The sequence below is a fragment of the Chiloscyllium plagiosum genome, unplaced genomic scaffold (assembly GCF_037043375.1).
Source record: "Chiloscyllium plagiosum isolate Xiang-an unplaced genomic scaffold, Cpla_swu_hap1 HiC_scaffold_5, whole genome shotgun sequence".
Lineage (NCBI taxonomy): Eukaryota > Metazoa > Chordata > Chondrichthyes > Orectolobiformes > Hemiscylliidae > Chiloscyllium > Chiloscyllium plagiosum.
Window position 1 is genome coordinate 130,206,250 of NW_028270143.1, and position 26,962 is coordinate 130,233,211.

Below are 26,962 nucleotides of genomic sequence, written 5' to 3' on the forward strand. Positions count from 1 at the left end.
AATAATTACTCCAATGCCAAATAATGTCGAGAATGCTGGAAGGATGGAGCAGGTTTCTTATTGTATACATTCACCTTTTTGTATTGTATCCTTACCTTTGCAGATCCATTTACTTTGGAATAAAAATCTCTACAGATTATTGGTGGACTATTAATGTAAAACTTCGTGGAAAGGATGAGGTAAGCTTTGTATTTTTGATTTGGTTTAATGGATTTGGTGAATTGTCAAAGTAGACTTGCCAGAAAGCTTGAAGCTCACGAAATGTAAGGAGTATTGGTGGCAAGAAAACTTACATTTATTTATATATAGCATCTTCTAATATAGAAAGTGAGGACTGCAGATGTGGAGATCAGAGTTGAGGGTGTGGTGCTGGAACAGCACAGCCGGTCAGGCAGCATCTGAGGAACAAGAGAATCTATGTTTTGCGCATAAGCCCTTCAGCAGGAAATGCCTAAGGTTGCATAAGGAGCTTTGGAAAATGGTCTGATATTGACTCCAGGGGTATGGGAACCAAATGAGGAAGTTAGTATGACTGTAGTAGCAAAAGCCTCTAAGGAAGTAGATAACGAAGTCAGAGTGACTAAGGGGAAGAGTAGGCAGGGAGCAAATGATTAACACAAAGGAATAGGTGGTCTGAGGTGCATTTGTTTTAATGCGAGAAGTGTAGTAGGTAAGGCAGATGAACTTTAGGGCTTGGATTTGTACCTGGGGGTATGATGTTACTGCTATTACTGAGACTTGGTTGAGGGAAGGGCATGATTGACAACTAAATATCCCAGAATATAGATGCTTCGGGAGGGATAGAAAGGGAATTGAAAGGGATGGAGGAGTTGCATTACTGGTTAGAACAACGCTGAAAGGGGACACAGTTCCATCTAGACCTCTAACACTAAATGAATCCCAATCAATGCTGGGAAAATTAAAATCTCCTATCACCACCACCCTGTTGCTCCTACACCTTTCCAAAATCTGTTCACATATTTGTACCTCTGTCTCGCGCTTGCTGTTGGGAGACCTGCAGTACAACCCCAACCTTGTTACAGCACCCTTCCTATTTCTGAGCTCTGCCCATACTGCCTCACTGCTCAAGTGCTAAATTGGGGGAAGCGCTACTATAGCAAAATTCTACAGGAGCTGGGGAATGTGAATTGGTAGCAGCTGTTTGAAGACAAATCCACATCTCATGTTTTTAATAGAATCCCTACAGTGTGGAAAGAAGTCCACATTGAGCCTCTGAAGATCAATCCACTCTGACCCATTCCCCTACCCTCTATTTACCCTAGACTAATGTACCTAACCTACGCACTCCTGAACTCTATGGATAATTTAGCATGGCCAATTCACCTAACTTGCATGTCTTTGGATTGTGGGAGGAAACCGGAGCACCCAAAGGAAACCCGCACAGACGCTGGGAGAATGTGCAAACTCTACACAGATGGTCGCCTGAGGTTGGAATCGAACCCAAGTCCCTGGCGCTGTGAGGTGGTAGTGCTAACCACTGAGCCATGGTGCTGCCCACTTGAGCCATCTCTCGGCTCCCTTCAACGGACCAATAATTTCTTGCCTACTGTGTGGGAGGTTTTTAAAAGAGAGTTTGATTAGAGTGCAGGACAGACATGTCCCTGTGAAAATGAGAGATAGAAATGGCAAGATTAGGGAACCATGGATGACAGGTGAAATTGTGAAACTAGCCAAGAATAAAAAGGAAGCATACATAAGGTTTAGGTGACTGAAAACAGACGAAGCTTTGGAAGAATGTCAGGAAAGTTAGACTAATTTGAAACGAGGAATTAAGAGGGTGAAAAGGGGTCATGAAATATCCTTTTGCAAACAGGGTTAAGGAAAATTCCAAAGCCTTTTATTTGTACATAAGGAGCAAGAGGGTAACTGGAGAAAGGGTTGGCCCACTCAGGGACAAAGGAGGAAAGTGTTAAGCCATGGGGTAAACCTTTCTGCTAAATTTAAACCAGACACACAGAAATGCTAGCCTTGCGCCATAATCTGTTAAATTTTGAGTAGCAAATAACTATCCCAAATATCACCGTTAAAAAGAAAAAATTAACAATTTTATTCTTGATGTCCAAAAGAGAACAGTAAACAACAACTCTTTACAACTCCTATCTCTCAAACCTATTTTTACCTTCCACTCTACAATACTGGTCTGATAAATTCCCTCTTAAATTTACGGCAAATCAATTTTCAAAACCAGATGTCGAACTATGTAGATTCCTGTAGATCATATTCTGTTTTCTGCTGCACAACTTTGTCATGGACAGGTATCTTTCAGAGATCTATTCTGCTGACAGTCTGTTGGTGCTCGGCTGCTCTTTGCTGTTCTCCCCAGTTGTTCAAAATACCCGATTTCACTTACCCCAAAACATCAGAACATCTCATTGGTCTGATGTCATCAAAACATTAAAATTCAAATTCGATTGGATTTTGGTATCTTGGACATAATTTAAACTGGCCGAATTTGAATTTGTGTACGATGGCAACGCAGCACGAGCTATTTGTTTCACAACCAAATGTTACATTTTTATGTTGTTCATACTGTGCTTTCGGTCAGTCCTTGCCAGCTTTCTTTCACTCCCTAAAGATATAGTATGCACCTACACCTTCATAACAAAAGTTATGTGTGGAGTCAGAGAAAATGGGTGAGATTCTTCATGAGTACTTTGCATCGGTATTCACCAAAGAGAGGGACATGACGGATGTTGAGGTTCGGGTTAGATGTTTGATTACCCTAGGTCAAGTCAGCATAAGGAGAGAGGAAGTGTTGGGTATTCTAAAAGACATTAAGGTGGACAAGTCCTCAGGTCTAGGTGGGATCTATTTGAGGTTGCTGATGGAAATGAGAGAGAAAATAGCTGGGCCTTAACAGATGTCTTTGCAGCATCCTTGAACACTGGTGAGGTCCTAGAGGACTGGAAAATTGATAATGTTATCCCCTCGTTGAAGAAGGGTAGCAGGGATTATCCAGGTAATCATAAACTGGTGAACATAACATCAGTGGTAGGGAAGCTCCTGGAGAAGATACTGAGGGATAGGATCTATTTATATTTGGAAGAAAATGAGCTTATTAGTGATGGGTAGCATGGTTTTGTGCAATGAAGGTCATATCTTACAAACCTAATAAAATTCTTTGAGGAAGTGACAAAGTTGATTGCGGGAAGGGCTGTAGATGTCATATATGTGGACTTCAGTAAGGCATTGATAAGGTTCCCCATGATAGGCTGAAGGGGAAAGTGAAGTTGCATGGGGTCCAGGGTATACTGGCTAGATAGATAGAGAACTGGCTGGACAACAGGAGACAAAGTAGTAGTGGAGGGGAGTTTCTCAAAGTGGAGAACTGTGTGACCAATGGTGTTCCACAGGGATCCATGTTGGAACCACTGTTGTTTGTGATATACATAAATGACCTGGAGGAAGGTATTGGTGGTCTGATTAGCAAGTTTGCAAATGACGCCAAGATTGGTGGAGTAGCAGATAGTGAAGGCGACTGTCTGAGAATATGGCAGAATGTAGAGAGTGGAGAGTCGGGTAGAGAAATGGCAGATGGAGGTCAATCTGGGTAAATACAAGATGATGCATTTTGGAAGATCCAATTCAAGAGTGAACCATGCAGTAAATGGAAAAGTCCTGGGGAAAATTGGTGTACAAAGAGATCTGGGTGTTCAGGTCCATACACCCTGAAGGTGGCAATGCAGGTCAATATAGTGGTCAAGAAGATACATGGACCACTTTTTCCTTCATCGGACGGGGTACTGATTACAAGAGTTGGCAGATCATGTTACAGTTGTATCGGACTTTGGTTCGGCCTCATTTGAAATACTGTGTACAGTTCTGGTCGCCACATTACCAAAAGGATGTGGATGCTTGGAAGAGGGTGTAGAGGAGATTCACCAGGACATTGCCTGGTATGGATAGCGCTAGCTATGAAGAGAGGTTGAGTAGATTAGGATTTTCTTCATTAGAAAGACTGCGGTTGAGGGGGGAACGTGATGGAGGTCTACAAAATCATGAGCGGTATAGGCAGGGTGGATAGCAAGAAACTTTTTTCCCCAGAGTGGGGGACTCTTTTACTCGGAGTCACTAATTCAAGGTGATGGGGAAAAGTTTCAGCATTGAACTGGAGAAAATTGCTGCTTCTCCAACACTGGATGCCATTAATAACTTGGAAGCAGTGGAGAAATTGAGTGAGGAGGTGATGTGGTCTGGTCTGGGCATCATATTATGATCCCAGACCAATCACTAATTTTGTTACAATCAGGTTAGGAATCAGTGTCCTTTTGTTTTTTATTTTTAAAGTAGTCAACAGGTGAGACCTTAAGTCCAGGAAACTTAAGAGAATAAAGCCACACATCCCATAGTTTTGATCAAAATTGAATAGTAAGACAGTCTGCAATACATCTACATTGTGTTAGAAATGATGTAAACCTTAGTAATACACTCTGCTGAGACACGCTACAGCACACCATAAATATGGTCTGATTGTTCCCGATGATTTCTCATTGGCTCCCCCAGGATGATGATAGTGGGTCATAGGATCTTATTAAACTACACAAAGAATTTTGAATCTTCATTTTGGTCAACCTGGCGATCCCTTTCAAAAACACACTCTACCAAGAACTGCTTTAACGTCTGCACCTGTTCTGATCACTCTGCTGTCCTGGCTCCATGATCCCTTGAAATCCAAATTACAGTCCAGTACTCACTCCATAGGCATAACTCCAACTCTTCTCAGATGTTTAGTTTCACCCAGCCAGTCCTATCTGAGCCTGAAAATGCAACCCTTGCACAACTGTCTTCTGTTCATTAGCCTATCCTGTCTCTACTTCCAACACCAAGTGTTATCTTATTAAATAGCCTAATGTGTGATAGTGTATCAAACACCTTCTAAAAATTCAATATATTACATCCATACTGCTTGATACCTAGTAAAAGAATCCCAGATATATTTTTCACGCATAATTTCCTGTTCATGAAGGTTTGTGGACTCATACATTTCTAAATGCTCTGCTATTATGTCATTTTACAATAGACCATAATCTTTTCCCAATAGTGGTGACGTTAAACTGGCCTGGAGTTACCTTTTTGGTATTTATCTTAAAGGCACTACACTGACACTTTTCCAATCCTCTGGAGTGATTCCAGAATTTAAGGATTGCTTGAAGATTACAGATGTATCTGCTATTTCTGTAGGTGGCTCAGTGGCTAGCACTGCAGCCTCACAGCACCAGGGACCCGGGTTCGATTGCAGCCTCGGGCGACTGTCTGTGTGGAGTTTGTACATTCTCCCTGTGTCTGTGTGGCCTTCCTCTCTCAGTCCAAAATGTGCAGGTCAGGTGGATTGGCCATGCTAAATTGCCCATAGTGTTAGGTACATTAGTCAGAGGGAAATGGGTCAGGGTGGGTTACTCTTCGGAGGGTCATTAAAGTCATAGAGATGTACAGTGTGGGCTTGTTGGGCTGAAGGTCCTGTTTCCATACTGTAGGGAATCTAATCTAATCTTCCTTTCAGGGGACCTAGTTTCCCTAGTAATTTTTCTCTAGTGATTGTTATTGTAGTTATTTCTCTTCTTTTTTGACTCTTGAGTATTTAGTAACCTTGTAATACAATTAGTGTCTCTTACTGTAAAAAATCAAGTAATTTATTTTACGACTTTGCCATTTCCTGGTTCCTTTTATTTTCATTCATGGGATATGGATGATTTTAATCTTCATATCGATTGGGATAGTCGGACTAGCAGAGGAAGCTATTAGGAAGAACTTGCAGTGCATTCATAATATGTTGTGGTTTGAGCGGAGGATTAGGTTATTTTGGATCAGATGCAATGTTGTGATGTAGGTTTAGTAAATTATGTCAGAGTAAAAGATCCCCTGGAAACAGTGACCATAAATGGTTGAATTCAGTATTCAGATTGAGGAGGAGGAACATGGGTCAGAAACTACTGTGCTAAGCTTAGGTGAGGGTAATTAAAGGAATGACTGCTGAGCTGGCTAGAGTTGACCATGAGACCTTCTGTACCAACCTGCTGAGGTATCTTATCAAATGCCTTACTGAAGTTCATGTGGACAACATCCACTGCCCTTCCCTCATCAATCATTGTCACCTCTTCCAAAAGTAAACTCAAGTTGGTGAGACATGGCCTCCTCTCTCTCCCCCACCCCAAAACTCATGCGACCAATTACTAACCCTGAATTCCTCATGGTTAACCCACCTAAACTATACATCCCTGAACACTATGAGCAATTTATGATGGCCAATCTGCCTAACTTGCACATTTTTGGACTGCGGGTGAAAGCAGAGCATATGGAGGAAACCCACACCGACATGGGGGGAGCATGCAAATTACCCATAGACAGTTGCCCAGGTCTGGCATCGAACCCAGGTCTCTGGTACTGTGAGGCTGCAGTGCTAACCCCTGAGCCACCATGCTAACCCCGTATCTGATGATACAGAGCATTCCAGAGATTGGACCAGATCACAAAGTTCATGAGGGTTATTGGAACATCCCCCTCCGTCCACGCATTAATGAATTTAATACACGCCGTGATGTTGAACACTTCTTCCGTCGCCTCCGAGCTTACTTTCACAATCAGGACTCCCGCCCACCTTCCAAGGACCCCTTCGCCCACCTCCAACACACTGCACCCACCTGGACACCCTGCGCTGGCTTATTACCTGCCCTCGACCTCTTCATTTCCAACTGCCGCCGGGACATTAACCGCCTCAACCTGTCTACCCCCACTCCAACCTCTCACCCTCACAACGCGCAGCCCTCCGATCCCTCTGCTCCAATCCTGACCTCGCCATCAAGCCAGCAGATAAAGGGGGCGCAGTGGTAGCCTGGAGCACTGACCTTGACACTGCTGAAGCCAAACGCCAACTCGAGGGCACCTCTTCCTACCGCTCCCTCGACCATGACCCCAACCCTCCCCAATCACCAAACCATCATCTCCCAGACCATACAGAACCTCATTACCTCAGGAGATCTCCCACCCACAGCTTCCAACCTCATAGTCCGGGAACCGCGCACTGCCCGATTCTACCTCCTTCCCAAGATCCACAAGCCTGACCACCCTGGCCGACCCATTGTCTCAGCATGCTCCTGCCCCACTGAACTCATTTCTACCCACCTCGACACTGTCCTATCCCCCCTAGTCCAGGAACTCCCCACATACGTTCGAGACACCACCCACGCCCTCCACCTCCTCCAAGACCTCCGTTTCCCCGGCCCCCAAAGCCTCATCTTCACCATGGATATCCAATCCCTCCACACCTCCATCCGCCGTGACCAGGGCCTCCAAGTCCTCAGTTTTTCCTCTCCCGACATCCCCAACAGTACCCTTCCACCGACACACTCATTCGTTGGCCGAACTGGTCCTCACCCTTAACAATTTCTCCTTCGAATCCTCCCAAAGGGGTAGCCATGGGCACATGTATGGGCCCCAGCTATGCCTATCTCTTTGTTGGCTACGTAGAACAGTCGATCTTCCGTAATTACACCGGCACCACTCCCCACCTCTTCCTCCGCTACATTGATGACTGCATTGGCGCCACCTCATCCTCCCTCCCGCAAGGAGGTTGAACAATTCATCAACTTCACCAACACATTCCACCTTGACCTTAAATTTACCTGGACCATCTCTGACACCTCCCTCCCCTTCCTGGACCTCTCCATCTCCATTAATGACGACTGACTTGACACTGACGTTTTTTTTACAAACCCACCGACTCCCACAGCTACCTAGATTACACCTCTTCCCACCCTACCTCTTGCAAAAATGCCATCCTGTATTCCCAATTCCTCTGTCTCCGCCATATCTGCTCCCAGGGGGACCAGTTCCACCACAGAACACACCAGATGGCCTCCTTCTTTAGAGACCACAATTTCCCTTCCCACGTGGTTAAAGATGCCCTCCAATGCATCTCGTCCACCTCCCGCACCTCCACCCTCAGACCCACCCCTCCAACCGTAACAAGGACAGAACGCCCCTGGTGCTCACCTTTCACCCTACCAACCTTCGCATAAACCAAATCATCCGCCGACATTTCCGCCACCTCCAAAAAGACCCCACCACCAGGGATATATTTCCCTCCCCACCCCTTTCCGCCTTCCACAAAGACTGTTCCCTCCGTGACTACCTGGTCAGGTCCACGCCCCCCTACAACCCACCCTGCCTTCTTGGCACCTTCCCCTGCCACTGCAGGAATTGTAAAACCTGCGCCCACACCTCCTCCCTCACCTCCATCCAAGACCCTAAAGGAGCCTTCCACATCCATCAAAGTTTTACCTGCACATCCACCAATATCATTTATTGTATCCGTTGCTCCCGATGCGGTCTCCTCTACATTGGGGAGACTGGACGCCTCCTAGTAGAGCGCTTTAGGGAACATCTCCAAGACACCTGCACCAATCAACCACACCGCCCTGTGGCCCAACATTTCAACTCCCCCTCCCACTCTGCCGAGGACATGGAGGTCCTGGGTCTCTTTCACCGCCGCTCCCTCACCACCAGACGCCTGGAGGAAGAATGCCTCATCTTCCGCCTTGGAACACTTCAACCCCAGGGCATCAATGTGGACTTCAACAGTTTCCTCATTTCCCCTTCCCCCACCTCACCCTGGTTCCAAACTTCCAGCTCAGCACTGTCCCCATGACTTGTCCTACCTACCTATCTTCTTTTCCACCTATCCACTCCACTCTCTTCCCTGACCTATCACGTTCATCCCCCTCCCCCACTCACCTATTGTACTCTATGCTACTTTCTGCCCACCCCCACCCTCCTCTAGCTTATCTCTCCACCCTTCAGGCTCTCTGCCTTTATTCCTGATAAAGGGCTTTTGCCCGAAACGTCGATTTCGAAGCTCCTCGGATGCTGCCTGAACTGCTGTGCTCTTCCAGCACCACTAATCCAGAAGGAGGAGAATATAGTCAGGAACAGAGAAGGTTAAATAGATGGTGTCCATTACAGCGACTGGAGGAAGTTACAGCAATAGGGAGGACTGTGGAGTCCTTTTGCATCCAAAAGTGAATAAATCTTTTCTCAGTATCTTCTCCAACAGCTTCCCCACTAAATGTCCGGTTTTGTCTGTTTCTATGTTATCTCTTGATGGTATCTGGTTTCTGTCACTGCTGTTGTCACCTTGTGGAGATCTTCAGAGTTTCACTTTTTCTATAGCAACTTCAGTCCATCCAATATCTTCTGTCTTTGCCTTCCATCTGTGCTCATCTCATTATTTTGAAGTTCCAATCCTGATTCTACCACTGAAGTCTTCTGTGTCACTGAAGAGGGCAAATGAGCCTTGTTTTGCAGTTATTTTTCTTTTGAAATATAGCACCTTCAACCATGCAAAGCTTTCTTAAAACTGCACTTGACTGTAGGCCTGCATTACATGCTCAGATGTTTAGGATTGATACATGATATGGTATGGTATGATATGAATATGGATGGAACCTGAGACTTGGGGAGGAAAGAACTAATGATTGAGCCAAGTCTGACATTGTCAATTAAGCCATTCAGTTAACTTGCTAAAAATTTTTGAGACAAAATTGTCTTTTGTAGAGGAGGCTAAATGTGAAAATCAATGAGTAAATGTCTTTTATTTTGGTGTCTGCTTCATAAGAGATTGTGATGATCTGTTATAAGTGTTGTGTTCCTTTTGGGTCCTGCCAGAACAGCCAGGACTTCATCGACGAAATGTCTGCCTGCCACCAGCGAGGAGCGGACCTCATTGTGGAGGGAGCCATTAAAAACTCGGGTTTGTACATCAAACTGGGGCAGGGATTGTGCGCCTTCAACCATCTGCTCCCCCCTGAGTATACCACCACTCTGCGAATTCTAGAAGACAAGGCCATCAACAGGAGGTACAAGGAGGTATGTCTGTTTGTGTTTCCTTTCTTTTAGAATCCCTGCAGTGTGGAAACAGGCCCTTCAGCCCAACAAGTCCATACTGACCTTCTAAGAGTAACCCACCCAGACCCATTTCCCCAGCCCTATTATCCTTTATTTACCCCTGACTAATACACTTATCCTATACATCCCTGAACACTGGACAGTTCAACCCGGCCAATTCACCTCACCTGCACATCTTTAGATTGTGGGAGGAAACCAGAGCACCCGGAGGAAACCTACGCAGACACTGGGAGGATGTGCAAACTCCACACTCGCTCGAGACTGGAATTGAACTCTGGTTCCTGGCACTGTGAGGCAGCAGTGCTCACCACTGAGCTACCGTGCTGCCCCATGGTAAATTTTCTGAATTACTTTATAAGATATTACTGGGAATTCTTAGCACTTAATGTTTTCACCATTTGTATTAGACTCTGTGGAGACCAGTAATGTGCTCAGTCCATAATCCAGCACTCTTTCTGCACAACACCAAACCATTACTGAGCTCCAATCTCCAATGTGCAGAATCCCAATGCACCAGTTTACTCATTTCCATTTCTAATCTCAACCATTCAAGTTCCCCAAGTCAGGTTATTATAAATGAAAGACTATTTCATCTGGGGATCTGAGAATCAAGTTACACCAATTAAAATTAACTTGAGCAAAAATCCTCAGAACCAGAAGAGACAAGAAATCCTTCTATATCAGGTCTACATCTGATGCATTGGGGTGACATCTTCTCTGCACTAGATTTACACCAGATGAGAATTTGACCCATTGCATCGTTCATTTCCCAGGCTAGATTTTAACTAGATCAGAATCTGATTTATTGCAGCACTTACTTCCTATCAAGAGCAAAACCAGCTCTTACTCCCAGCTATGTCTTTACATTAAATGTATCCATGAAATATGTAACTTTTTTTTCCCTCTGACATCATCAGGTCGATGCATTGTTCCTTGAAGACTTTCACACCACTCCAGATAAATTATTCAAGCACTTTGAAGAAGAGCCATTTGCAGCTGCTAGTCTATCTCAAGTCCACAAAGCAGAGCTGCATGATGGAACATCTGTGGCTGTTAAAGTAGGTAGAGCCTGCTGCATTAGTAGTGGTGGCGGTATCACACACTAATTTTACTTAGATTAGATTTAGATTTACTTAGATTACTTAGTGTGGAAACAGGCCCTTCGGCCCAACAAGTCCACACCGACCTGCCGAAGCGCAACCGTGGGCGGCACGGTGGCACAGTGGTTAGCACTGCTGCCTCACAGCGCCAGAGACCCGGGTTCAATTCCCGCCTCAGGCGACTGACTGTGTGGAGTTTGCACATTCTCCCCGTGTCTGCGTGGGTTTCCTCCGGGTGCTCCGGTTTCCTCCCACAGTCCAAAGATGTGCAGGGTCAGGTGAATTGGCCATGCTAAATTGTCCGTAGTGTTAGGTAAGGGGTAAATGTAGGGGTATGGGTGGGTTTCGCTTCGGCGGGTCGGTGTGGACTTGTTGGGCCGAAGGGCCTGTTTCCACACTGTAATCTAATCTAATCTAATCTAAAAAAAAAACCCACCTAGACCCATTCCCCTATATTTATCCCTTCACCTAACACTACGGGCAATTTAGCATGGCCAATTCACCTAACCTGCACATTTGTGGATTGTGTGAGGAAACTGAGCACCCGGAGGAAACCCACGCAGACACGGAGAATGTGCAAACTCCATGCAGACAGTTGCCTGAGGCGGGAATTGAACCCGCTTCTCTGGTGCTGAGAGGCAGCAGTGCTCACCACTGTGCCAACGTGCTGCCCACACTTGCTTTTTGTATTGCAAAGTAATAAATAGTTTAATTGCTTTAAATTGCAAATAATTTCACCCTCATCCTCTCAAATTTGTCTAGTGTAGTCATTAATGAGCTTAGGTTTATTCATAACAACACAGGAATAGGGAGATGTGGCATATTGGTAATGTCACTGGGCTGGCCATTCAGAGCCTCAGGATAATGTTTAGGTTTGAATCCCACCATAGCAGTGCAATTACAATTCAATAAAATCTACCTTTTAAAAGTGATTATAGTAACCATTTAATGATTGTTAACCATCTCGTTCTATACTGTCATTTGGGGAGATATATATGCCACCCTGGACTGGTCTGGTTTAGACGTGACTCCAGATCTGTAGCAGTATGCCCTTCTGAAATCATCCAGAAAGCCACTTTGTTCAAGGGCAATTAGAGATGGGCAACAAATGTTGGTCTTGCCAGCGGTGCCTGTTTACCGCATAAGAATACATAGACCGTTCAGTCTAATAAGGCTAACACATCATTTTGCTTTTTTCAAATATCTGTTCACCTATAGTTTATCTGTTAAAACATAAATTACAATAACGTGGATCAGCTGGCCTTAAAATTCTCACGATAATGACGGTCCCCAGAACCTGTTGCATTCAATACCATTCCTTTCCCACATACAGGAATATATTTAAATAGTGGACATCAACATGTTTCGGGACTAGGAGCTTACACAAGTCATGTGGGTGTTTCTATAATGGGTATGTTAACATGCTAAAAGTCCATACTCCAATGTACACTAGAGGAGATATATCTCAAATAACGACTTGGGAAAGGAGGGGATGGTAAAGTAGGTGAGAATGAAAGTTACAATGATTTAATAAAGAAACAACTTGCTCTTTTGTGCATTTCAAGAGTTTGGGATGTTCTCAAGCACTTCATAGCTCTTTTTTTCTTAAATCTGCTCGTAAACTTGGTCTGATTGCAATTGAACACTTCCTCTTGTTCCAGGTGCAGTTCATTGATCTACGGGATCGGTTTGATGGAGATATCATGACACTGGAATTCCTCTTGGGTCTAGTTCAGTTTATGCATCCGAAGTTTGCGTTCCGTTGGGTCCTCCAGGTAAGTATTCCCTGTGCTAATTGAAGGGTTGTCATATTGACTTTAGCATTATACATTTCCAAATCATTTTGCAGTGTTTAGTGAAGGCAATATTGATAATGGTGTGAAGTGTTTTTTGGCTTTGATATTTGAGTCGTCATTGTCTACAGGTTTAGTACCAGAGGACTGGAGGATTTCAAATGTTGTGCCCTTGTTCAAGAACAGCAGTAGAGATGACCCAGGTAATTATAGACCAGTGAGCTTTACTTCTGTTGTAGGAAAGGTTTTAGAAAAGATTGTAAGAGATAAGATTTATAATCATCTAGCAAGCCACAATTTGATTTCAGATAGTCAACATGATTTTGTCAAGGTCGTGTCTCTCCAACCTCATTGAGCTTTTGGAGAAGGTGACCAAGCATGTAGATGAGGGTAGTGCAGTTGACATGGTACACATGGACTTCAATCAGGTTGATAAGGTTCCACATGGTAGGCTGTTGGAGAAAATGCAGAGGCATGGGATTGAGGGTGATTTAGCAGTTTGGATTAGAAACTGGTTTTCTGGAAGAAGGCAGCGAGTGGTGGTTGATGGAAACTATTCAGCCTGGAGTCCAGTTACTAGTGGTGTGCCACAAGGATCTGTTTTGGGACCACTGCTGTTTGTCATTTTTATAAATGACTTAGACACAGGCATAGGTAGATGGATTAGTAAATTTGCAGACGACACTAAAGTCAGTGGAGTAGTGGACAGTTTGGAAGAATATTACAGGGGGACTTGGATAAACTGCAGAATTGGGCTGAGAGGTGGCAAATGGAGTTCAATGCAGCTAAATGTGTGGTGATGCGCTTTGGGAAGAATAACAGGAAGGCAGAGTACTTTGTCAATGGAAAGATTCTTGGTAGTGTGGATGGGAGAGATCTTGGAGTCCATGTACGTAAATCCCTGAAAGTTGCCACCCAGGTGGATTGTGCTGTTAAGAAGGCATACAGTGTGTTAGGTTTCATTGGTATAGGGATTGAGTTCTGGAGCCGCAATATCATGTTGCAACTATACAAAATGCTGGTGCGGCCACACTTGGAATATTGTGTACAGTTCTGGTCCCCATATTTCAGGAAGGGTGTGGAAGCATTGGAAAAGATGCAGAGGAGATTTACCTGGTCTGGAGGGAAGGTCTTATGAAGACAGGCTGAGAGACTTGGGTCTGTTCTCAATGGAAAGAAGAAGGCTAAGAGGGGATTTGATAGAGACATACAAGATGTTCAGAAGATTAGATAGGATAGACAGTGAAAGACTTTTTCCTAGGATGATGACGTCAGCTTGTAGGAGGGGGCATAATTACAAACTATGGGGTGATAGAATTAAGACATATGTCAGAGGTAGGTTCATTACGCAGAATGGTAAGGGCATGGAATTCCCTACCTGCTAATGTAGTTGACTTAGCCACATTAGGGAGATTTAAACAATCCTTAGATAAGCACATGGATGATTTTGGGATAGTGTAGGGGGATGAGCTAAGGATAGTTCACAGGTCGGCACAACATCGAGGGCCAAAGGACCTGTTCTGTGCTGTATTGTTCTATGTTCTATCTGTTCATAATCATCAGTCACTATAGTTTAGCCGTTGCTACCTTTGGTCTTCCACGTGAGTTCTGATTAGAGAAAGTAAGGAAGTTTTAAATACTTCTAAAAGAACAATTTCTCTGACAGCATTGTAAGTATTCTCAGGCTTTACCACTCTTACCACTTGTCAGCTTGTTTTATTTAATTCTCTCAAACTCAGCATTAATTTGTCCAGGCTGTTTCCATAGGTTCTGAAATGTCAGCTTGCGTGTGTCGAGGACCAACTTATGTGCTTAGAATAGCCCTTTTCACTACATAATCCCTTGAACATTCCTCTCACAGGCATGCATAAATTGCTTGTGCTTTGCCTGTCAATTTACATTGCATGGACAAGGTCTAATCTGTTTTTAGCCACCGGAGTTGTGTTGCTGTCTTAAATGACTTAAACATCTCTTGGCTGAGCTGTGGATTATGACGAGAAATTTTCTCTTCCAGGTCTTCTCAAGCCTTTGGTTTAACTTTTATTAATAGTCATTTTTAATTTAAATTCTTGTTTGCTCTCATTCCTCATTTTCTTTCTCCTTTTTCTGCCCTGTACAATATTGTTTTGTTTTTAAAGTCTAAGTCTTTTGGAATTCCAATTTTCTCATTTCGATTTTCCTGAATGGCAACTCAGGGTTCACAAAACCCAACTGTTTCATTATTAAATCGATAACATCTGCCAACTTAACTTGCTCTGCAAACTTTATTTTCTGTCAACTGGACAATTCTGATTTAGCTTTAGTCAATATTAGGGAAACTGGATGTAGGTTTGCTTGCTGAGCTGGAAGGTTCATTTTCAGACGTTTCGTCATAATAGGTAACATCTTCAGTGAGCCTCTGGAAGAAGCACTGGTGGTGTAGCCTGCTTTCTATTTATACGTTTGGGTTCCTTGGGTGGTGATGTCATTTCCGGTGGTGATATCACTTCCTGTTCTTTTTCTTAGGGGATGGTAAATGGGATCCAAGTCAATGTGTTTGTTGATAGTGTTCCGGTTGAAATGTGCCATGCTTCTAGGAATTTGCATGTCTGTTTGGCTAATCTGAGGATGGATGTGTTGGCCCAGTTGAAGTGGTGTCCTTCCTTATTAGATTAGATTAGATTAGATTACTTTAGATTACTTTACAGTGTGGAAACAGGCCCTTCGGCCCAACAAGTCCACACCGACCCGCCGAAGCGTAACCCACCCATACCCCTACATGTACCCCTTACCTAACACTACGGGCAATTTAGCATGGCCAATTCACCTGACCTGCACATCTTTGGACTGTGGGAGGAAACCGGAGCACCCGGAGGAAACCCACGCAGACACGGGGAGAACGTGCAAACTCCACACAGTCAGTCACCTGAGGCGGGAATTGAACCCGGGTCTCTGGCGCTGCGAGGCAGCAGTGCTAACCACTGTGCCACCGTGTAGTGTTTTGTACAGTTTTTGCGAGGTTTTTTGTAAATGACCTCTGTTTTGCTTGTTGCCTATATAGGGTCTTCCAAGTTCATTTAGATTAGAGTAGTGCTGGAAAAGCACAGCAGTTCAGGCAGCATCCGAGGAGCAGGAAAATCGACGTTTCGGGCAAAAAGCTCTTCATCAGGAATAGAGGCAGGGTGTCTGCAGCGTGGAGAGATAAATGAGAGGAGGGTGGGGGTGGGGAGAAAGTAGCATAGAGTACAATAGGTGAATGAGGGTGGGGATGGAGGTGATAGGTCAGAGAGGAGGAAAAGTCAGTGAGGCTTCGAGCAAAAGCAAAATATCAAATCTGCAAAGTTACATTTGGCATCTCCTGTGTGTATGGCTAGTCATGTAAATACTTTAGTGTGTGTAAATACTTCAGTCAAAAATCCATCCCACACCTCAATCTAGCTATGGATTTTATTTTTTAACAGATTTGATCTCTTTCTTGTAAGTTTGTATGTTGGATTTTAACAACTTTTGTTTTAAAAACTGAGGTATCTTAGTACCTTGGTGATAGCTAAGCAAGACTCTTATTCGAGCTTTACATCTTTTACTCTTCCATGTATAATTCAACCATCCCTTATAGTGACAATTTGAGCATTGCTTTCATCAGAACAATGCTGAAAATTAGAATTTACCACAACCATATAAGTTTTGTATTTTAAGTCTGTTCTTTGCTTTAAAAGGCATTTGCATGTTGTTCTCAGTTAAAGTTCAGGTTGAGTACCTGAAACCACAACTTTTAAGTGAAAAGGCTTAATGAAACATGGATTACGATAAGAATCCATGTTAACATTGGTGTTAGACTCCATAGGGCATTTCTTATATACCTTCCAAGATGAAATACAGTACCACTGTAGTTTAAATTGCTAAATTCCTATATTGACAAAGGAAATAACTTAAAATAAATGGTAAAATTATGAAAGAAAAATGTAACTTAGTAATTTCAATATTTCCCAAATCTCTGATGGGTCTGTGCAGTGGTGCCCTTTGCTTCCATGCTGTCTGCTAAGGCGACTGTTTGTTCCTGTCCATAACATGGCTGAAGTTTGGTAATGTCTTTTTGGTCTGCAATGACACTTATAGAACGTTACAGCGCAGTACAGGCCCTTCAGCCCTCGATGTTGCGCTGACCTGTCATAGCAATCGGAAGCCCATCTAACTTACACTATTCCATGTACATCCATATGCTTGTCCAATGACGACTTAAATGTACTTAAAGTTGGCGAATCTACTACTGTTGCAGGCAAAGCATTCCATACCCTTACTACTCTTTGAGTAAAGAAACTACCTCTGACATCTGTCCTATCACCCCTCAATTTAAAGCTATGCCTCCTCGTGCTCACCGTCACGATGCTTTGAAAAAGGCTCACCCTGTCCACCCTATCTAACGCTCTGATTATCTTATGTCATAGAGATGTACAGCATGGAAACAGACACTTCGGTCCAACCCATCCATGCCAACTAGATATCCCAACCCAATTTAGTCCCACCTGCCAGCACCCGGCCCATATCCCTCCAAACCCTTCCTGTTCATATACCCATTCAGATGCCTATTAAAAGTTGTAATTGTACCAACCTCCACCACATCCTCTGGCAGCTCATTCCATACACGTACCACCCTCTGCATGAAAACGTTGCCCCTTGAGTCTCTTTTATATCTTTTCCCTCTCACCCTAAACCTATGGCCTCTAGTTCTGGATTCCCCGACCCCAGGGAAAAGACTTTGTCCATTTATCCTATCCATGCCCCTCATAATTTTGTAAACCTCTATAAGGTCACCCCTCAGCCTCCGACGCTCCAGGGAAAACAGCCCCAGCCTGTTCAGCATCTTCCTGTAGCTCAGATCCTCCAACCCTGGCAACATCCTTGTAAATCTTTTCTGAACCCTTTCAAGTTTCACAATATCTTTCCGATAGGAAGGAGACCAGAATTGCTCACAATATTCCAACAGTGGCCTAACCAATGTCCTGTACAGCCGCAACATGACCTCCCAACTCCTGTCCTCAATACTCTGACCAATAAAGGAAAGCATCCCAAATGCCGCCTTCACTATCCTATCTACCTGCAACTCCACTTTCAAGGAGCTATGAACTTGTACTCCAAGGTCTCTGTTCAGCAACACTCCCTAGGACCTTACCATTAAGTGTATACATCCTGCTAAGATTTGCTTTCCCATAATGCAGCACCTCTCGTGTATCTGAATTAAATTCCATCTGCCACTTCTCAGCCCATTGGCCCATCTGATCCAGATCGTTTTGTAATCTGAGGTAACCCTCTTTGCTGTCCACTACACCTCCAACTTTGGTGTCATCTGCAAACTTACTAACTGTACCTCTTGTGCTCGCATCCAAATCATTTATGTAAATGTTAAAAAGTAGAGGGCCCAGCACCGATTAGATTAGATTAGATTAGATTACTTACAGTGTGGAAACAGGCCCTTCGGCCCAACAAGTCCACACCGACCCGCCGAAGCGCAACCCACCCATACCCCTACATTTACCCCTTTAACCTAACACTACGGGCAATTTAGCATGGCCAATTCACCTGACCCGCACATTTTTGGATTTTGGGAGGAAACCGGAGCACCCGGAGGAAACCCACGCAGACACTGGGAGAACGTGCAAACTCCACACAGTCAGTCGCCTGAGTCGGGAATTGAACCCGGGTCTCTGGCGCTGTGAGGCAGCAGTGCTAACCACTGTGCCACCGTGCCGCCCACAGTGGCACTCCACTGTTCACAGGCCTCCAGTCTGAAAAACAACCCTCCATCACCACCCCCTGTCTTCTTCCTTTGAGCCAGTTCTGTATCCAAATGGCTAGTTCTCCCTGTATTCCATGAGATCTATCCTTGCTAATCAGTCTCCCATGGGGAACCTTATCGAACGCCTTACTAAAATCCATATAGATCACATCTACTGCTCTGCCCTCATCAATCATCTGTTATTTCTTCAAAAAACTCAAATCAAGTTTGTGAGACACAATTTCCCACGCACAAAGCCATGCTGACTATCCCTAATCTGTCCTTGCCTTTCCAAATACATGTACATCCTGTCTCTCAGGATTCCCTCCAACAACTTGCCCACCACCGAGGTCAGGCTCACTAGTCTATAGTTCCCTGGCTTGTCTTTACCACCCTTCTTAAATAGTGGCACCATGTTTGCCAACCTCCAGTCTTCTGGCACCTCACCTGTGACTATCGATGATACAAATATCACAGCAAGACAACTAGCAATCACTTCTCTAGCTTCCCACTGAGTTCTCAGGTACACCTGATCAGGTGTTGGGGATTTATCCACCTTTAACCATTTCAAGGCATCCAGCACTTCTTCCTCTGTAATCTGGACATTTTGCAAGATGTCACCATCTATTTCCCTACTGTCTATATCTTCCATATCCTTTTCCACAGTAAATACTGATGCAAAATATTCATTTAGTATCTCCCCCATTTTCTGTGGCTCCACTCAAAGGCCGCCTTGCTGATCCTTGAGGGGTCCTGTCCTCTCCCTAGTTACCCTTTTGTCCTTAATATATTTGTAAAAACCCTTTGGATTCTCCTTAATTCTATTTGCCAAAGCTATCTCATTTCCCCAATTTCCCCTCCTGATTTCCCTCTTAAGTATACTCCTACAGCCTTTATACTATTCTAAGGATTCACACGATCTATCCTGTCATATGCTTCCTTCTTTTTCTTAACCACACCCTCCCTTTCTTTAGTCGTCCAGCATTCCCTCTACCTACCAGTCGATGTTTGGAAAGTTAAAATCCCCTCTCATAACTACCTTTATTATTCTTACAGATAGTGGAGATCTCCTTACAAGTTTGCTTATCAATTTCCCTCTGACTATTAGGGGGTCTATAATACAATCCCAATAAGGTGATCATCCCTTTCTTATTTCTCGGTTCCACCCAAATAACTTCCCTGGATGTATTTCCAGGAATATCCTCCCTCAGCACAGCTGTAATGCTATCCCTTATCAAAAAAGCCACTCCTCCTCCTCTCTTGCCTCCCTTTCTATCCTTCCTGTGACATTTGTATCCTAGAACATTAAGCTGCCCATCCCTGAGCCATGTTTCTGTAATTGCTATGATATCCCAGTCCCATGTTCCTAACCATGCCCTGAGTTCATCTGCCTTCCCTGTTAGGCCCCTTGCATTGAAATAAATGCAGTTTAATTTATTAGTCCTACTTTGTCTCTGCCTGCCCTGACTGACTCACTTCTGTTCTCAGATCGATCTCTTTCCTCACTATCTCCCTGGATCCCACCCCCCACCTTGCTAGGTTAGATCCTCCCAAGCAGTTCTAGCAAATTTCCCTGCCAGTATGTCTCTATTAAGTCACCTCTCAACCTTCTGCTCTCCAACGAAAACAGCCTCAAGTCCCTCAGCCTTTCCTCGTAAGACCTTCCCGCCATACCAGGCAACATCCTAGTAAATCTCCTCTGTACCCTTTCCAAAGCTTCCACATCCTTCTTATAATGCGGTGACCAGAACTATACACATTACTCCAAGTGCGGCCGCACCAGAGTTTTGTACAGCTGTAGCGTAACCTCATGGTTCCGGAACTCGATCCCTCTATTAATAAAAGCTAAAACCCTATGCCTTCCTAACCCTGTCAACCTGGGTGGCAACTTTCAAGGATCTGTGTACCTGGACACCGAGATCTCTCTGCTCAGTACACTACCAAGAATCTTACCATTAGCCCAGTACTTTGCATTCTGGTTACTCCGACCAAAATGAATCATCTCACACTTGTTCGCATTAAACTCCATTTGCCACCTCTCAGCCCAGCTCTGCAGCTTATGTCTCTCTGTAACCTACAACATCCTTTGTCACTATCCACAACTCCACCGACCTTGGTGCCGTCTGTGAATTTACTAACCCACCCTTCTCAGCCTTCATCCAGGTTGTTTATAAAAATGACGAACAGCAGTGGACCCAACACCGACCCTTGCGGTACACCACTAGTAACTGGACTCCAAGATGAACATTTGCCATCAACAACCACCCTCTGTCTTCTTTCAGCAAGCCAATTACTGATCCAAACTGCTATATCTCCCACAATCCCATTCTTCTGCATTTTGTACAATAGCCTACTGTGGGGAACCGTATCGAACGCTTTACTGAAATCCATATACACCACATCAACTGGTTTACTCTCATCTACCTGTTCGGTCACTTTCTCAAAGAACTCAATAAGGTTTGTGAGGCACGACCTACCCTTCACAAAACCGTGCTGACTATCTCTAATCAAATTATTCTTTTCTAGTTGATTCATAAATCCTATCTTTTATAACCTTTTCCAACACTTTACCAACAACTGAAGTAAGACTTGCTGGTCTATAATTACCAGGATTGTCTCTACTCCCCTTCTTGAACAGGGGAACCACGTTTGCTATCCTCCAGTCTTCTGGCACTATTCCTGTAGACAATGACTATTTAAAGATCAATGCCAAAGGCTCAGCAATCTCCTCCCTGGCTTCCCAGAGGATCCTAGGATAAATCCCATCAAGCCCAGGGGACTTATCTATTTTCACATTCTGCAGGATTTCTAATACCTCTTCCTTGTGAACCTCAATCCCACCCAGTCTAGTAGCCTGTATCTCAGTATTCTCCGCGACAACATTGTCATTTTCTAGAGTGAATACTGTCAAAAAAATATTAATTTAGTGCTTCCTCTATCTCCTCTGACTCTACACAACTTCCCACTACTATCCTTGATTGGCCCTAATCTTACTGTTGTCATTCTTTTATTCCTAAAATACCTATAGAAGGCTTTGGGGTTTACACTGATCCTATATAGAACATAGAACATAGAAACAATACAGCACAGAACAGGCCCTTCAGCCCACGATGCTGTGCCGAACATTTGTCCTAGCTTAAGCACCCATCCATGTACCTATCCAATTGCTGCTTAAAGGTCACCAATGATTCTGACTCTGCCACTCCCACAGGCAGCTCATTCCATGCCCCCACCACTCTCTCGGTAAAGAACCTACCCTGACATCCCCCCTATACCTTGCACCCTTCACCTTAAATTTATGTCCCCTAGTAACACACTGTTGTACCCGGGGAAAAGGTCTCTGACTGTCTACTCTATCTATTCCCCTGATCATCTTATAAATCTCTATCAAGTCACCCCTCATCCTTTGCTGTTCCAATGAGAAAAGGCCTAGCACTCTCAACCTATCCTCGTACAACCTATTCTCCATTCCGGGCAACATCCTGGTAAATCTCCTCTGCACCCTATCCAAAGCTTCCACATCTTTCCTCAAGTGAGGCGACCAGAACTGCACACAGTACTCCAAATGCGGCCTTACCAAGGTCCTGTACAGCTGCAACATCACCTCACGACTCTTGAATTCAATCCCTCTGCTAATCAACGCTAATACACCATAGGCCTTCTTACAAGCTCCATCCACCTGAGTGGCAACTTTCAAAGATCTATGAACATAGACTCCAAGATCTCTCTGCTCCTCCACCTTACTAAGAACCCTACCGTTAACCCTGTATTCCGCATTCTTATTTGTCCTTCCAAAATGGACAACCTCACTTGACAGGGTTGAACTCCATCTGCCACTCCTCTGCCCAGCTCTGCGTCATATCTAAGTCTCTTTGCAGCCGACAACAACCCTCCTCACTCCACAACTCCACCAATCTTCGTATCGTCTGCAAATTTACTGACCCACCCTTCGACTCCCTCTTCCAAGTCATTAATAACGATTACAAACAGCAGAGGACCCAGAACTGATCCTTGCGGAACTCCACTTGTAACTGGGCTCCAGGCTGAATATTTACCATCTACCACCACTCTCTGACTTCGACCGGTTAGCCAGTTTTCTATCCAATTGGCCAAACATCCCACTATCCCATGCCTCCTGACTTTCCGCAGAAGCCGACCATGGGGAACCTTATCAAATGCCTTACTAAATTCCATGTATACTACATCCACTGCTCTACTCTTATCCACATGCTTGGTCACCTCCTCAAAGAATTCAATCAGACTTGTAAGGCAAGACCTACCCCTCTCAATTCTGTGCTGGCTGTCCCTAATCAAGCAGTGTCTTTCTAGATACTCATAAATCCTATCCCTCAATACCCTTTCCATTACTTTGCTTACCACCGAAGTAAGACTAACTGGCCTGTAATTCCCGGGGTTATCCCTATTCCCTTTTTTGAACAGGGGCACAACATTCGCCACTCTCCAGTCCCCTGGTACCACCCCCATTGACAGTGAAGACGAAAAGATCATTGCCAACGGTTCTGCAATTTCCTCTCTGCCAACAACTTTTCATGTCTCCTCCTGGCTCTTCTGAGCTCCCTCTTTAGGTCTTTCCTGGCTACCTTGTAACCCTCAAGCACCCTAACTGAGCCTTCACATCTCATCCTAACATAAGCCGCCTTCTTCCTCTTGACCAGAGATTCCACTTGCTTTGTAAATCACGGCTCCCGTGCTGTACAGCTTCCTGCCTGCCTGACAGATGCATACTTATCTAGGACACATAGGAGCTTTTCCTTGAATCAGCTCCACATTTCTAATGTGCCCAACCCCTGCAGTTTCCTTCCCCCATCCTATGCTTCCTAAATTTTGCCTAATCACATTGTAATTGCCTTTTCCCCAGCTATAACTCTTGCCCAGTGGTATACACCTATCCCTTTCTATCACTAAAGTAAACATAACGGAATTGTGATCACTATCACCCAAAGTGCTCACCTACTTCCAAGTCTAACACCTGGCCGGGCTCATTACCCAGTACAAATCTAATGTGGCTTCTCCCCTTGTTGGCCTGTCTGCATACTGTGTCAGGAAGCCCTCCTGCAAACACCTGGACAAAAACTGACCCATCTATAGTACTCATACTATAGTGTTCCCAGTCAATATTTGGAAAGTTGAAGTTCCCCAAGACACTGTCCTTGACCAACAATGCCACCCCCGCCTTTATTTACCATCTTCTCTGTTTTTACTGTAACATCTAAATCCTGGAACCTGCAACAATCATTCCTGTCCCTGCTCTATCCATGTGTCCGAAATGGCCACAACATTGAAGTCCCAGGAACCAACCCATTCTGCAAGTTCAGTCACCTTATTCTGGATGCTCCTGGCGTTGAAGTAGACACACTTCAAACCAACTTCTTCCTTGCTGTGTACCTGATACTTGATTTTGGACCTCCCTACTCTCAACCTTTTCCATACTCTAACTACAATTTTGGTTCCCATCCCCCTGCTGGATTAGTTTAAATCTACCCCAATAGCCTTAGCGAATTTCCCCCCCCAGGAATTTGGTACCCCTCTGGTTCAGATGAAGACCATCTTGCTTGTAGAGGTCCCACCTACCCCAGAAAGAGCCCAATTATCCACCGCCTCTTGTCAGTCCAGGCGGTTGCTCGCTGGATGTTGTGTTTCCTGATTTGCTTTGGATTCTTCCACATTCTCCCCTAGTGTAAACATTATGAATTGGGAGTGATGTAGTACAATGATCAGCAATGACCTGGCCGCTTGCCGGAGGGACTGAATGACTTGCTCCAATTCCTATGCATGTTGACTGTGGGTATTAGGGCATATTCCTGTATATAGCATTCTCCACAGGAGAATTAAGAACAGCTCTGCAAACCTGCTGCGCAGTTCAACGAGATCATTCTTGAACTACTAGAGGTATACAGCACGGAATCGGACCCTTTGGTCCATCTTCTCCATGCTGAACAAATATTCCACCCCAACCTAATCCCATCTGCCAGCACCTGGCCAATATCCCTCCAAACCCTTCCTATACATAGAGCCATCCAGCTGCTTTTTAAATGTTGTTGTAGTTGTACCAGCCTCCACCACTTCCTTTGGCAGCTCGTTCCATACACTCACCATTCTCTGTATGAAAAAGTTGCCCCTTCGGAACCTTCTAAATCTTTCTCCTGTCACCTCAAACCTATGACCTCTAATTTTGGATCCCTGCCCCAGCCCCTGGGAAAAGACTTTGTCCATTTACCCTATCCATGCCTGTCATGATTTCATAAACTTCCATAAGGTCACACGTCAATCTCCAATGTTCCAGGGAAAATAGCTCCAGCCTTTTCAACCTCTCCCAATAGCTAAAACCCTCCAAGCCTAGCAACATCCATGTAAATTTTTACTGAGTCCTTTTCAAGTTTCACAACATCTTTCGCATAGGAGGGAGAGTAGAATTGCACACGGTATTCCAAGAGTGGCCTAATCAGTGTCCTGTACAGCTGTAATATGACCTCCCAACTCCTATACTTGATGCCCTGACCAATAAGGAAAAGCATACCAAACGCCTCCTTCGCTATCCTATCTACCTGCGACTCTACTTTCGCAGAAATATGAACCTGCACTCAAAGGACTCTCTTTGTTCAGCATTTCTCTCCAGGACCTTACCATTGTGTATAAGTCCTGCCCTGATTTGCCTTTCCAAAATGCAGCACCTCCTATTTGTCTAAATTAAATTCCATCTACCACTTCTTAGCCCATTGGCCCATTTGATCGAGATCCCTTTGTACTCTGAAGTGACCACCTTTTGCTGTCCACTGCACTTCCAATTTTGGTGTCATCCACAAACTTACTAATTATGTTCACAACTAAATCATTTATATAAATGACAAAAACCAGTGGTTCCAGCATCTATCCTTGTGGTACATGGCTGGTCACAAGCCTCCAGTCTGAAAAGCAACCCTCTACCACCACTTCTGTCTTTGACCTTCGAGTCACTTCTGTGTCCAAATGGTAGTTCTCCCTGTATTCCATGTGATCTAACCATGCTAACCAGTCTCCCATGGGGAACCTTGTTGAACACCTTACTGAAGTCCATATAGATCACATCCACTGCTCCGCCCTCATCAATCCTCTTTGTTACTACTACAAACATAGAGTCCGACAGCATGGAGACAGGCCCTTAGGCCCAAACTGGTCTGTGTCAATCAAAATGTCCATCCACCCTAATCCCATTTCCCTGCACATGGCCCTTATCCTTCTAAACCCTTATCTGTGGTTAACGATCGCACAACACCAGGTTATAGTCCAACAGGTTGTTTGGAAGCGTTAGCTTTGAGTGCTGCTCTTTCATCAGGTGGTTGTGGAGTATAAGATCGTAGGATACAGACTTTATTGCAAAAGTTGTAGGACATGGCACAGAATTTGCTAGAAATTCTGTGTGCTACGATCTTATGCTCCACAACCACCTGATGAAGGAGCAGTGCTCCGAAAGCTAGTGCTTCTAAATAAATCTGTTGGACTATAACTTAGCGTGGTGTGATTTTTAAGGAGAAAGTGAGGACTGCAGATGCTGGAGATCAGAGCTGAAAATGTGTTGCTGGAAAAGCGCAGCAGGTCAGGCAGCATCCAAGGAGCAGGAGAATCGACGTTTCAGGCATGAGCCCTTCTCCTGCTTCTTGGATGCTGCCTGACCTGCTGCGCTTTTCCAGCAACACATTTTCAATGGTGTGATTTTTAATTTTGTACACCTCCGTCCAACACCGGCACCTCTAAATCATTTCTTATCCATGTATTTGTCCAAATGTCTCTTAAATGTTATTAATGTACCCACCTCAACAACTTCCGTCAAGTTCGTGAAACACAGTTTGCCATGTACAAACCCATGTTGACTATGTCTAATCAGTCCTTGGCTTTCCAAATATGTGCAAATCCTTTCCCTCAACAACTTGCCCACCACCGATGTTAGCCTCATCAGTCTATAGGTCTCTGGCTTTTCCTTAACACCTTTTTAAAATAGTGACACCACATTAGCCAACCTCCAGTCCTCTGGCGCCTCACCAGTGGCTGTTGATGATTTTAAAAAACTTTGAGCAAGGGGCCCAGCAACCTCTTCCCTAGCTTCCAACAGAATTCTAGGGTACACCCGATCATGTCCCAGGCATTTATGTTTAAGGCAACAAGCACCACTGCCTCTATCATATGGACATTTTTCAAGATGTTGCTATTTATTTCCCCACGTTCTGTGTCTTTCTTTTCCTTCTCCACAGTAAATGCTGATGCAAAAAAACTTGTTTAGTATCTCTGCCATCTCTTGTGGTTCCATGTATAAGTGGCCTTGCTGATCTTTAAGGGGCCCTATTCTCACCCCAATGTTTTTTTGTCCTTAATGTATTTATAGAATCCCTTTGAATTCTCCT

At 44.4% G+C, this 26,962-nt stretch overlaps 1 protein-coding gene across 3 annotated transcripts in view; it reads left to right on the forward strand.

Moving 5' to 3' along the window:
* The window catches only part of adck5 (aarF domain containing kinase 5), a 140,837-nt gene that overhangs the window by 53,542 nt on the left and 60,333 nt on the right, over positions 1-26,962 (forward strand). For all 3 annotated transcript variants that reach the window (XM_043690929.2, XM_043690930.2, XM_087987666.1), the window contains 4 exons: positions 104-179; positions 9,682-9,882; positions 10,839-10,979; positions 12,683-12,796. In XM_043690929.2, the coding sequence (XP_043546864.1) occupies positions 104-179; positions 9,682-9,882; positions 10,839-10,979; positions 12,683-12,796 (532 nt within the window). The remainder of the gene's footprint in view (positions 1-103; positions 180-9,681; positions 9,883-10,838; positions 10,980-12,682; positions 12,797-26,962) is intronic.